Source organism: Letharia lupina (assembly GCF_014066315.1).
Source record: "Letharia lupina isolate WasteWater1 chromosome Unknown contig_16, whole genome shotgun sequence".
NCBI classification, from domain to species: domain Eukaryota; kingdom Fungi; phylum Ascomycota; class Lecanoromycetes; order Lecanorales; family Parmeliaceae; genus Letharia; species Letharia lupina.
This window is the reverse complement of record NW_023502985.1, coordinates 1,569,780-1,582,581: the sequence shown is the minus strand read 5'-3', so window position 1 is coordinate 1,582,581 and position 12,802 is coordinate 1,569,780. Positions and strand designations below refer to the sequence as shown.

The window sequence follows — 12,802 nt, the reverse complement described above, 5'->3', positions numbered from 1 at the left end:
TACTCGATGTCCCCCATTCCAACCTTCGATCAAGCTTGTGCGCCACCATCTGAGATTTGAGATACGTATCCAGCTGCTCTCTATCATCGACGGTTACAAAGTGCTGCATACCCATTTCTCCTATACCTTCTCGTTGATGGTCCGGAGAGACTGCTAGAGTATTAAAGTCTTGTATAGCCTATCAGTTGAACTCACCTGACAAGGTTGCAACAAAAGATAGATGTCGATGGAGCTCACGAATATACCGCCTCCCCTTATCGTATGCACCCTCTGTTTCTGAAGCCTCCTAAAGACCGCTTGGTTGAACTCCGTCTTAGGCGGTGGCCGGAGACCCCTCTCGCTTCCGTCCCCCTGCTTCTCTATCACAGACCATGTGATGAAGCCTACGATCTCCCCCGTGGTTTCATCCAGAACCTCTTGCTCGGGTCCTCGTAGTCACTTTAATAGCAGGCCTGCCAACTCTGTTTGGAAAGGTTGAGGTCGTGGCCATGGAAAAAGATGAACCGTCAGAGATTATCCGTATCGAAGGCCAAGGCGAAGAGGGGGCCTAAGGTGGGGATGCATGTCGGAGGACGTGGCGGGCGCCAGGCAAACATTAGAACCCATGGCTCTCTATTACGGTCTCTAATGATATCTCTTTGGTATTTGATGTGGATGGAGATGATGACACATGAAGACAGGCAGAAAAGCGTTGAACTAGCAATAGGTCAGGCGTTGTTGTCTGCGTTCCTTAAATATCCTGTAGACTTTGCATTAAACTTGGCTGGCCTTTGAGGCTGGGCATCCTTTACCTGCTCAGAAAAAAGCAGATTATTGCGAGACTGTCTGGGAAGGTGATGAACCTGGGAGATTTTGATACAAGGAAAAGCAGTATAATACAGTAACATTTTAATAAATTAGGCGATCAGCAGGAAACCAAATACAACTGCATGAGAGATGCTTATGTGCCAGCACCGTAGATCCAAAACAAAACAGTCCATCATGGCACCAACAGATCAACGATGCCACAGCTCACAACACCCATACCAAGAATCAACTCTGAGCTTCAGGTACACCAGGATTATCCGTGATCGCCTCGGGGTGACACTCAGCCGGCGCCAGACTCTTCCAAGGCCCACCATTCGCGCTCATGCTCAAGCACGTAAACTCATTGATATCGCCCGTCAACGTATGTGTTGCAAAGTTACCACAGTTGGGGTCCGTGTAGACATTGAGACCGCAGTTGTCATCGCCGCCGAAATTGATGCCCACGGTATCGAAAGCGGAGTCGAACGGATAGCAGCCGGCAGCCGGAAAGCTGAGAGGTGTTTGGAGTTCTTTGCCTTCGCAGCTTGGGTTAGAGAAGATACCGATAGCCTATATATCTATTTGAGACAAAGTCTTGCTGACGTGGGGCGAAAAAGGTTGGCTTCTGAAAAGCACTTACGGGATTGTGGGGTCCAGGGTTGAGGTTGCTGCTTAGATCGCCACCGATGTTGGCATCGGCGGTGGGCAGGGCATGAGCGCCGGCGCTCAGAGCTGCAAGTATGACGGCGGAGAAGTGCATTATAATCTTCGTCGTCGAGTAAGAGATAATGATATGTTGAAAGGTGATGAGAGCAGATTAAAGTCCTGTGGGCTTCTCGAGGAAAGTTATGGAGGTCAAAGGTCCAAATGGGAGGGAAAAGCTGTGTATAAGGAATCGCGAAACGAGGAAAGCCATCCTTAAAGGGTTTCAAACCAACATGAAACAATTGGTTCGTGACGGTTTCTCGACCTGTTTCCGAAGCCATAACACGGATCAGAGATTGAAACAACATTGAAACGAAACTGGTCCTGAAACAGGGATGTGACGTGTTTAGCATCAATGTGTACTTTGTTTCGCAATAAACCCTATCGCGCAGCGATCGACCGTTACCTAGCATGCGGAGCCAGTGACCTTTAATCATGGGCAAGATTCCACTCGCTTTGAAACAGATGCAGGAACAGCCATTTGTCTTCCGTGTGAACATGCCTATTGGGTAGTATCAAGAAATTGCTGCAAAACTCATGCACAGGTGCTCTATTCGTCGTCGTCTTGTGCGCCTAGCAGAGGCGCCCATTCTCCCGGTCAGAGATGGACGGGAAGTGGGAGTCAATTGTGGATTTTGGATTGATGGAAGCTATGCGAGGGTGTAGGTTATCCCTTCAGGGGATTCATATTTGAGCTTACTGTAGTCAGCTTCTGGGGTGGATGGAAGCTTTCCGGAGTTTTGTGATGTGCTGCTGCGATCGTTGAGACGGCTTCGACCAGGCGACTAGGTTCACATCCTGCATTGGAGATAGTGATAAACTTGAGGTTAGGGAAGGACGGAAGCAGGAAAGTGACTGCGGTGCACTCATTTCCTGCACATATCTCTAACTTCCAGCCCCGCTTATTGGACTTCCTAATGTATGGACAGTCATTCAATCTAGCGGACAGTAAGTCTGTGCATTGAGCAATGATGTTACTGAACTCCATATTCCCTTTCTTACGTCGCTTTCTAGACTAGCCAGAGTAGTTGCACAGTTCGCAGTCTCCAATAAAGACCTTCGTAGGGTAGTGTCAAATTGCCGGGCACTCCAGAGAATCGCGCAACAGCATTACAGGGTGGGGATGTTTAATTTGACTATGCGAACGATCAAAGCTTATTGTTGAGTAGTTCTTCTTCCCCCTCTCCGTGTGCAGCTGCAATACAGGCCTAAACAACAGACGTATGTGCTTGTTGCATGAGGAGAATGACTCGATGTCTTCAACATGGGTACACGCAATGATCTGTTGCAGCGTCTCATTTGCGAGGTCGAGGAGCTGAGGCATCTGTATGGATGGATGATTCAGAGCGAGATGAAGGTAAAGGTGCTTCGCAGAGGCCGAATATGTGAGGGAACGATGACTGAGACCTCTTCGGGATGGAGGGTCGAAGGATATCACAAGCCAATGATACGATGATGAGAGTGTTGAGTCAGTGTAGGGTGTAGAGCGGGAGGTAAAAAAATCTAGCTTCTCCTGACAGTGAGTCAGAGTCCCACGGCATTGAGGTTTCTGTGTCGAGGCTCGGAAAGAGTGGGGTTTGATGTTCTAAGTCACACGTCTGTGGCAGAACATCATCATCGTTAACTGACACACTCGATAGAAGTGCGAAATATTTGAAGTTAGAACGATGAAAGCTCCACTGAAACCTGGCGGCAGCGCTTGCCTTGGAAATCGCCGCGCGCTACACCTTCTTGTAGACCATTCCTTGGCCCATGTAGTCGTAGAGATATGGTTTGCTCCCTCACAAATGATTAGCCTGACAGTTTTGCCCTCAGCTATTTTCTGAAAGGCTCGGTTTGATGTATCTATACACTGATGTAGAATCTATATAGCCTCATCGGATAGCAAGAGAAGTAAATAACCTAGCTCTATGAAAAGATGTTGGTCGAGTACTGAGGGGAAAACCCACCTCACTTGACGGCATCCGATCAAGTGTCTGTGTTCTGTTCGCCAAAAAGTTCTCAGTGCAATCTGGCCGTCCGGCTCAAGCTATAACATTCAAGCGCTCTCAGGCATTGGGAACGGACTCTGCCAGTACATCTGGACCCCAGCACTTTTCCAAATTTTTACTAGGCTCTGAAGCGGGGTAATGCCCTCAAAAACAAACTTGTTCAGATGCGGGACCCTTTGAGATCTCAGTGTCGGCGCATTCAGAAACAAGGCGCCATTTGTCCAGCGAGCATCAGAATGTGTCGGGCACAGCACAAGGTCCTCGAGAGAAGCCGGCAGCAATTGTACCAGACGACGCGCTTGGTCAGTCGATGGAATCTCCGTCTTTTCGATTCTCTTCACTAAATATTTCTGACCATCTTCTCTGTATATCTGGGCCTATTTGATAATAAGGTTTTCTAAAGATGACTCGATGAAGATCATAGTATCTGCTCTCAACTTTCGAAGTCAACGAAACCTGCGAAGAGAACCAACAAAGATTCGACCGGCGAGACAATCTCCATGGAAGTAATATGGGTTTCCGGTCCTAGTAGGGTCAAGGGTGACCAGGTTGTGGCTAGTGTATTTCGAAAGAGCCTCAGCAACTCCGCGAGGGTTCCACTGTTCCTTTCCAAGTTCAGAAACGCGTTGTGATATTTCGGCGTTGTTTGGAGTGCCATAGTGAAACTTGACAATTCTCAAACTTGTGATGGATTTGTGCAAGATGTGAAAGTCCTGTTCGCTCACCATGCACTCCTCAAGTCCGAGGCTGGTTGCCTCTGATTGATGACATGGTACCTCAGGATGTATCAGATGTTCCCTATTATTGAAGCTGTGCAATCAAATTACTCTGCTCGATTAGAATGACGGAAGCCATGCCCAATATGCGACATCCCCAACATTCTGATATGGTGCCTCATCATCATCGATGTTTAAACCTATTAGATTGCTGAGAGCGAGAGCGTGAGTATTATCTGGATCCGATCTGTCTTGCTCTTGTTCACCCGGCTCTTCCGTACTCGGTTCTATTGTAGTCCGGTTGAGCCTGCTTACACAGGCAATCCTGTGGGCCACGATGCCGAAATTCCACACGTTGCTGCTATAATTGCGCTACTTGATGGCCCGGAGGTTTGGAAGAAGAGAGAGAAGCAGGCCAGTAATGAATAACGGATGCTTCATCCTCGAGGTTGCGTCATCCCGTGAGACTGAGAGATATCGACATTCATTCAAACAGACTTTGTATCTTATCTGCTTGTACTGCGAGAAGGAAAGGATGCAGCTCTTCCGCTTCTGCCCGAGATGCAGGTAACGTCGGCAACCAATCTATGATCATCCACTTAGGACAGATGGCAAGTCCGTCATCCATAACAAGGTCGCGCAGAAAGTCAATGGGACGGCTTGATAGTCCAGAATTATCGCTCAATAAGCCCAACCGAACGTTATGACATTCTCTTCGCCTTTTGTGAAACCCTAGGACATTTACAGCAGTCTTCCAAATTATGGAGCAGCAACGTGCAATTTTTTGAATATCTTCATGGTCGATATCACCGATGATCTGGAGCACGAATTCAGCTAGAAGAGATTCCAAGCTAGATTTGATTCTCAACGGGATTCCTTCTAGGGCAGACTTTGGCTCTGACTTGGAGTTGGGTTGGGACTGGGGGCGGCCTGGAAACTAGGCCATTTGTGCAGTCGGGTTGCACGAGCACCAATTTCCAGCGCAATCTTTTACAAAGCGTAGCAAGAAGTCCGTATATATGATAGAAGGCGACGAAGATACCAGGTAGAGGGGCGAGAATTTGAACGAGACTTGTTTGCCTGACGGCACGAGAATCTCTCAGAGAATCAACCGGTTGTTTACCGAGAACTCATAGGTAAACCCTACAGCCAAGACATTGTGCACCCCGGCGCCAGACGATGGGAGAGAGTAGCGGACAAAACTGCAGCGCCCGCGCATTCATTGCTGGATATAGAACTTGTAGTCTTATATTCACTGTAACGAGTCTTCAAGCGGCAACGAGAAGCCTTACCAGGACACGTCCATATCAAGCCCCTTACAATACCACATCTCGCCCAAGGTCTGCGGCTCCAGTCCCTCCCAAAAGGTTTTTGCCAACGCAGGTAGCTCCTCCCGCTTGTGTTTGAGCATCCCATCAGATATTCGCTCTGCATCTGCATACGCCGACATAGTTTGGAAGAGCACAAGCTCTTCCAGCGATGCTGGGAGTATATCCACGAACTGGCGCACGTGTGCCGGTGGGTATCCCTCCGCCTCATTCATAATTCGTACGAAAGGCTCGTCTGTCAGGTACGTCAGAACGTATGTGATAAAGAGTTTTTCTACTTCCGATTCGACGAAGACCATAGTGTCTGCTCTTAGCTTCTCCAGCCTACGGGATCGTTTGAGAGAACCGACAAAGATTCTGCCAGCGAAGCGATGCCCGTGAGATATTTTTGATTGTCAGTCATCGTCGAATCCAATACGGCGAGGCTGTGGCGAGCGTGAGTGAATAGAATATCAATGACTGCGCGAATGTTCCATTCTTCGTATCCAAGTCGAGATGCTCGACAAAAGCCCTCAGAGTTGTTCGGAAAGCCGTACTCAGATTTGAATGTGTGTAGGTCCTTGATAGCGCAAAGCAGAGTATCGAGATCGTTGTCGTTGATCATACTTTCTGTGACCTCGAGAGCAATTACGTTGGACTTTCGCGCTAGCAGATCTTCATCTACTGGATCCTCGGCGTCCTGAAAACTATGCACATCTGCATCTTGGATCAATCATAATGACGGAAGACATGCCCATTGGGTAAGCAGTGTGAAGTCTGCGCGTCCCCCTTGCGTATTGTAGAAGCTGATGGTAACCACTTTGCTGAGTGCGTGACTCGCATGGGGCTCATTTCTGCTGGCTTGCATCGCTCGAATCATGTTTTTGATACTAGACTCAGTCACGCTCTGATCGTGGAACCCGATCTAGCGGAGGGTTGGAAGATGTTTGAAGAGAAGATTGAGATGACTTTCCAGCTTTAGCACCTCGTCTATGGCTTCCGGGTACTTTGAAGCCGGATAGTATCGAGACTTCAAGAATCAATCCTGCGCAGTATTGGGCCATGAAGGCAGATTATGTGTAGCGGACAGAAGCAACATGCTGCTTGCCAAAGAAACGGACGGAAAGGCATCATCTAGGCAGTCGGTGTGGCAACATTGTCTTGCTATTCTCGCTCAACCACCGAATTTGATTGTCTTACGGAAAACGGACCGGTAAAGACGAGCATCATTCGGGAGATCAACCCGTGAGTAATCAAGCTGTATGGAACACATGCCTTTGAGAAATACAGCACGGAATTGTTCATCACTTTGGGGCACTAGGGAAGACTGCGAGCAAAGGGCGAGGGACCACTCAAGCTCCTAGCGCTAGAAAGAAAAAGAGGACTGTTCACCATTACTGCTTGAGCTAGTCGTGCACTTGTACATCGGCATGGGCGAGTGCCGCCTTCTGTGCCGAGAGTGCATTTCCACCCTCGAAAGTCAACTTCTTCAGCTTGGCCAACCTCCCTGGTAGTCGCTTAGATATGGGTTCAATGGTGGAAAGTTGTGGTCGTCAAGAGGGGCGTCATCTGCTCAAGGGATGCCGGCAATGAGACCTCCGGTCGATGTACTTGACCGACTGTATTGATCGCATCGTGGATATATTTATCAACAAGGTTCTTGCGTTCTTTGGCCGCAAATGCGCAGTGGTGATTTCCCTTGCATACGTTCATTTGGCGTGCAGTCTCGAACTCTTCATCAACCGCCTTGAAGGTATTCTCTTCCGGGGAAGATTCGATGAAGGGCAATGTGTCGGCTTTCAGCTTTTCCAAGACCCTGAAGCTCCTCAGATCGCCCGGGACAAAGACCTGACCAGCATTGAAGCTGCCACGGCGTACCTCGGTATTCGAAGTCCTGGAGACTGGCCTGAGACCCCAAGGCTCTATCCGATCATCGAGCAGCACATCTTGGAGCGCAAAGGTCCGATGCGAAGAGGGGAGATTCTGGGAGCTATCCTGGCGAGTCTCGCTGCAGAGGTTGACAACCTCCGAGATGCAGTGTGCTTTTGGTCTCTGATGTTCTTCGAGCACAGGCTAAGGTTCTCCATGCTCTGGTAAGAGGTCTCGTGGAGAATCTGAAACGATGATCTGTTAGGAACTTTGAGGAGCTATATCATCTTGCCTGACAGGCATCCTATCACCAGCATCCCAAAAGAGAGAGAGAAAAGACCATGTGGGTAAGAATTCGATTCCTCAGACGAATATTCGTACTTGGCATTGTTACCTACATGTGGATACATGTATTCCACAAAATTTTCCCTTCTACCTAGAGTCTCAGCTCATATATTTTTTGACGGTGACCTTCACCGCCCATGAAGTGAGTGTGGCTCCACAAAGTGTAGCGTGTTCCCATACGATTAGACGTCGCTGCCACTTTGGGGTAGTCCGTGCACGCCCGTGATCAGCCTTACGGATACTAGCTCGGAAATGATCACAGTTGGATCGTTTCGGATATTTGCAGTCCCCTGCGCCGCATTCAATATCGATGTATATCATGGCCGAACAACCCCCAAGGACGGAGCCAGCCGCCTCAGCCTCGCCCTCATCTCCTATACCCGCGACCCGTGATCCGATCCCCCAGGCCTCGCCGTCTCCAGCTCCCTCTCCTCCACCACCGCCACCATGAGGCCAACGACCCTCCTCCCCACAGCTCTTCTCCTACTCATCCACTCCGCCTCCGCCGCCTTCTCCCTCAACGACACCGGTCCCTACTGGTCCTACACCGCGCGGCAACTATCCCCCACCACGGACCGGAAATGCTTGACCGCCTACGCGGCCCCGATCGCCTGCACGGAAACCCTCCTCGGCCTCGTGACCTCCCTGCGCCCGGATTTCCAACCCACACGGGACGACCTCTCATCCATGTGTACGCCGGGCTGTAAGAGCGCGCTGGAAGATTACGTGCAGAATGTGGGCTCGGCGTGCGGGGCGAAAGGGGATCTGGCCACGCAGCGGGCGGTCAAGTCGGGGAAGAACAACACATACGTGCGCGTGTGGGTTGTGGGGCAAATGTTCGAGTACACCTATGCGCAATCGTGCGCGAAAGACGGGTCCGCCACCCCCCTCCTTCCTGGCCCCGCAGATCCTCAACCTGGAAAACAAGAAGAAGAAGAAGAAAAAGAAGAAGCAAAAGAAAAAGCTAACCGCCCCCAGACCCACCGCCTTCTGCCCCCTAACCTCCACCACCCACCCCTCCGCCGCCGCCAACTGCTCCTCCCCCTGCTCCGTCGCCTTCTACACCAACGCGCACGACTTCGCGCCCGCGTCGCGGAAGCAGTTCCAGGACTCGTACCTCACGACGCAGACGGCGTACTGGATCGAGCGGTTCAACCTGGGCTATAGAGCCCTGGTGGCCTGCGGGGAAGCGGTCGGGAACGCCGAGCGGACGGGGAGCGCGGGCGCGGGTTTCGCTCCTCGGTCGACGGGGGATGTGACGGGGGATGTGACGGGGGGTGGGGTTGCGGCGGTGGCGACGACGACGACGATGGGTTCGCCTGCTGGGACGAGTGCGGGTTCGGCGGCGGCGGTGACGGTGGCGGAGAGTGGGAGGAGTGGTGGGAGTGTGCTGGAGGTTGACGTGAAGACTGTGATAGCGCTGGGCGTTCTGGGCTTGGTTGCCGCCGCCGTTTTGTCATGAGCAGCGGGGGTGGAAATCCTCAATACGCAAACAAATACAGTTGCATGCAGATAGATGGATATACACCCAGCAATCGCTTCCGGTATTACAGCAACGAGAAGATTTCGATTCGGGCCGTGTTTCAATTAGATTTTACCAACCTCCAGGTGCCGTAACACTACCCGCCGTGCAAGCCGTGTGCGAAAAGATCCTCCCCTCCTTCCCCGATTCAATCCCTCGCATGTCCCATCCACCCATTACCCCCCTCCCCTCCCCTCCCTCCCCTCCCCTCCCCTCCCATCCCATCCCCACCCTACTTCCCCCCCCTCCTCCAAGCCAAAAGACTCAGCGCGGCCGACGCGGCAAAGGCCGCGAACGCGAACCAGATGAAAGCGGTATCGGCCTGGGCCTCGCGGCAGCGGTTGCCGAGGTTGACGCCCGGGGCGGTGTTGCCGGCGTGGTCGACGCCGCCGTTGGTGATGACGTTGTGGGCGGTGTAGGAGGCGCGGGAGCAGGAGTGGGCGCCGAGTTTGGCGGCGTAGGCCTGGGCGGGCGGTCAGCGGTTTGCCTCGCGCCCGTTCATGGGGCGGAGAGAGAGGGGGGAAGGAAGGAAAGGAAGGAAGGGGGGGGAGGAAAGAAGGAAAATCAAAAAACCCACGACACCGCCCGCGAAGGCGAAGAGGACGCTCAGCGCGTCCAGGGCCGCCATGACGACGCCGCCGAGGGCGGAGACGAAGGAGGCGGCGAGGCCGACGGCCGCGACGACGAGGAGCCAGATGCCGAGGAAGACGTTGTAGTTGGTGGCCGAGGGGGCGCCGCCGTAGGCCTGGGAGGCGACGAGGTGGCCCGAGAGGCCGAGGACGAGGATGCCGAAGAAGATCTGGCGGGGGGTTAGTTTGTTGCTGTTGTTGTCGTGGGTTTGGGAGGGATGGGATGGGAGGGGAGGGAGAGAGAGAGGGAGAGGGTGTGTGAGTACGTACCTCGAGGCCGCGGAGGGCCATGTTGGGTATCGAGGACATGGTGGGCGGGATCTGACGGGTTCGGCGACAGGTGAGGGTGAGAGGTGCAGGTGCAGGTAGGAGTGAAGTGAAGAGAAGAGAAGAGAAGATGAGTTGTGGGACAGGATGGTAGGAATGAAGTCTGTAGGTAGAGTACAATAATGTTTGTTCGAGAGTCAAAAAAAATCCCAACACCGTTTCCAGCCCCCTTCGGCGGGAAGGGGAGATTGGGGCTGGTGAAGGCGCTAGGCTGCAAACGGCGCAATGCGACGCGCCAAGCGCGTTTTAGCTTTGGGTGGTACGATACTCTCGTTTAAGTAACTTAGGGAAAGGATGATTTACTACAGGTATGACGTGAGATGAAAGACGGTTCGGGGATGGATATGAGTAGGGGAAGATGATGTGCTGGCTTGGGGAGTGTCTAGTTGTCGTGTTCATTATGTAAAGAAACCTCTTTCACTCAAAGTTATGTCCGATTAAGCTAGCAACTATAGGCGAGCTCTCGATACAGCTCGTGTGCAATGATTGCACGCTGCTGTTTGGAACTCTTGGTGATGTTTACCCTTCTGGTTGTATGGCCCCGGTATTCATCATTAAGTTTTGGCTCTGTCCACGAGCTCTCCGTCGGCAATCCCACCCAGAACCCTCTGACAGCATTGAGCGAGCCCACCTACGCACAGTCGGTGCCTGGGTCCTAAGAAGTTGCATGGCAAGGGAGTGCCGAGCAGTGAGGCGCTGTGCTAGTACTGGAAGTCGCGTCGTTCCTTCAGAGCTTCTAAGGCCGGTGTGGATTGTCAATAGGTCCTGGTGCGGATCGTTGTCTTGCTTGTCTGCGGATTCTTCGATTCCAAAAACTTCTGGACGGCAAGAATCAATCCATCACCACATGTTCTATCTGCGACAAGTTCGCAGGTATCTAGCGTCCCTACGAAAGGGACCAGATACTGTACCCAGCTCTGTTCATGAATTGCATCCAAATAGCTTTGGGGACAAGGCCATCTGAGTCCTGAAAAAGATGAACCAGAGAAGATGTCAATTGTAAGCTGCTTCAGCTCTAGATTCTGGCGCATATAGGTGCATGCCGCCTTGAGAAACATGCGGCCTGCACTATCTGATAAGTCATCTGAAATATGGAGTGGGAGACGAATCTTTTTGATGAGGCTTCGAGAAACCTGAGGCAGGTCTTTGAGGAACGATATGATAAGCGAGTGTTGGGGAAAGAAGAAGCAATTCTCGGAGTAGAAAACTTGGCGTGCGTCTGAGTAGGTTTGTCGATCCAGCGACAAGATAGCCGGGCGTATGTTCCGGGAGCAAACACGATACGTCTCCAGGTCTCCAAAACGCGATGGGTCGGTAGCGATAAGGTGACTTCTGATTTGTCGCAGGATTTCCCGTCCAGGCCATAGAGAGCCTTCATTTACTGATATAGTGTTCTCAGGAGCGTGTAAGAGGTATCGGTAGATTCGAACTCGCAACTCGGCTGGTAGCTTGAGGAATGGAAAGGTGGGTAATGTATCTTCGTCCTTGTTGCCAGATCTGCAGCTTCATTAGAAAAGGGGCAATGTTATTGGGACATAGTATCATGGGGCACAGTCAAGTGGACACTCACGCCAGACTTGCTGAAGCATGACTCTCATTGTCCGTCGACCTGGGAATGACACTTCCACTGCTCAATCCGACGGCAGAGGTGCGAGTAGCATTCGCAATGGAGATCTCGGTGAAATCAGACATCACTGAGTAGAAAGTAGCCGGAGTGTAGTAGCCTCTCCCTGTGTTGTTTGAATGGATCTATCGTTGATGGAGGAATCGAAAATTCCGATGCAACGAAGAGGTGAGAAAGTATTGAGTTTGGGCTATGTGATGTCGCTATATTCCAAACGGAGATCGTCGTGAGGTGAAGGGTGGTTGATAGCACTAACGCTGACTTTCTTGACGTCTTTCTGGCGTCGGAAGACTACCCGAAAGAAGTCGATGTGAGGTGGTGTCGGTGTGGTTGGCGCAGTGCTGCTAAAATGCCAGCGATGCCAAGAAGGGTCCCACGGACACTAGTCTCCATATAGAGCTAGCGCTAATGTTCCCTTCCCTTCTGTGTAGGCGAAACAAACACCAACTGCAAAATGAATCTCATTGAAGACGATCAGCGTAGCCTAGCACTCCGCTTTTGGAAAAGAAACAAGTCTGAGTCTGCGGTGCCCCTGGGCTGGATCTTTTTCGATTGGCTTTGGAGATCATCGGATGCCCCTCATAGAACTCCAATCCGTGGCCCGGTTCCTCTCCCTGGCTTCAATGCTCGGGGGATCTTTCAATTCTCTAGACGACCAGGACCTACAATTTGAACTCTCGACAGGAAGACGCTCGCTTTGCACTGGCTTGTCATCCGGTCATCTCCTCACAATTCCACAAGACCTTCCAGCACTCACATTCAGCATAGTTGAGCATGGCTTCTAGCATGAGGGAAACCGAGTATACATGCAAGTTCCATCACTGGGAGCGAACATCGAGAAGCACCAGCTTTGAGTGAAGAGCTGGTGGGTAGAGGCATTGAGGAAAATGAGGATACCCGGCTACATCTCGCATCATCAAGGGCAACTATGCGACGGGTAATGCCACAATACCGGATGGCGCAGGGAGTAAGAGCAGTGCC

The 12,802-nt window shown here is 51.6% G+C and overlaps 6 protein-coding genes across 6 annotated transcripts; 1 reads left to right on the top strand and 5 right to left on the bottom strand.

Moving 5' to 3' along the window:
- Window positions 1–1,032: 1,032 nt before the first annotated feature.
- HO133_003172 (uncharacterized protein) lies at window positions 1,033–1,546 on the bottom strand (the record flags this gene model as incomplete). The annotated part of the gene is made up of 2 exons (XM_037294096.1): window positions 1,033–1,356; window positions 1,427–1,546. 2 exons carry the CDS (start codon window positions 1,544–1,546, stop codon window positions 1,033–1,035), a joined length of 444 nt encoding a protein of 147 aa, XP_037150174.1.
- A 3,940-nt stretch (window positions 1,547–5,486) lies between these two features.
- HO133_003171 (uncharacterized protein) lies at window positions 5,487–6,385 on the bottom strand (the record flags this gene model as incomplete). Its single annotated transcript, XM_037294095.1, has 3 exons — window positions 5,487–5,850; window positions 5,877–6,222; window positions 6,256–6,385. The coding sequence occupies 3 exons, from the start codon at window positions 6,383–6,385 to the stop codon at window positions 5,487–5,489; spliced, it is 840 nt and encodes a 279-aa protein (XP_037150173.1).
- A 650-nt stretch (window positions 6,386–7,035) lies between these two features.
- HO133_003170 (uncharacterized protein) lies at window positions 7,036–7,762 on the bottom strand (the record flags this gene model as incomplete). Its single annotated transcript, XM_037294094.1, has 2 exons — window positions 7,036–7,565; window positions 7,756–7,762. 2 exons carry the CDS (start codon window positions 7,760–7,762, stop codon window positions 7,036–7,038), a joined length of 537 nt encoding a protein of 178 aa, XP_037150172.1.
- Window positions 7,763–8,166: 404 nt separating this feature from the next.
- Window positions 8,167–9,181, top strand: HO133_003169 (uncharacterized protein; the record flags this gene model as incomplete). Its single annotated transcript, XM_037294093.1, has 2 exons — window positions 8,167–8,529; window positions 8,591–9,181. 2 exons carry the CDS (start codon window positions 8,167–8,169, stop codon window positions 9,179–9,181), a joined length of 954 nt encoding a protein of 317 aa, XP_037150171.1.
- Window positions 9,182–9,473: 292 nt separating this feature from the next.
- Window positions 9,474–10,179, bottom strand: HO133_003168 (uncharacterized protein; the record flags this gene model as incomplete). Its single annotated transcript, XM_037294092.1, has 3 exons — window positions 9,474–9,704; window positions 9,819–10,040; window positions 10,141–10,179. The coding sequence occupies 3 exons, from the start codon at window positions 10,177–10,179 to the stop codon at window positions 9,474–9,476; spliced, it is 492 nt and encodes a 163-aa protein (XP_037150170.1).
- A 773-nt stretch (window positions 10,180–10,952) lies between these two features.
- On the bottom strand, window positions 10,953–11,889 carry HO133_003167 (uncharacterized protein; the record flags this gene model as incomplete). The annotated part of the gene is made up of 2 exons (XM_037294091.1): window positions 10,953–11,694; window positions 11,768–11,889. The coding sequence occupies 2 exons, from the start codon at window positions 11,887–11,889 to the stop codon at window positions 10,953–10,955; spliced, it is 864 nt and encodes a 287-aa protein (XP_037150169.1).
- Between the last annotated feature and the right edge of the window lie 913 nt (window positions 11,890–12,802).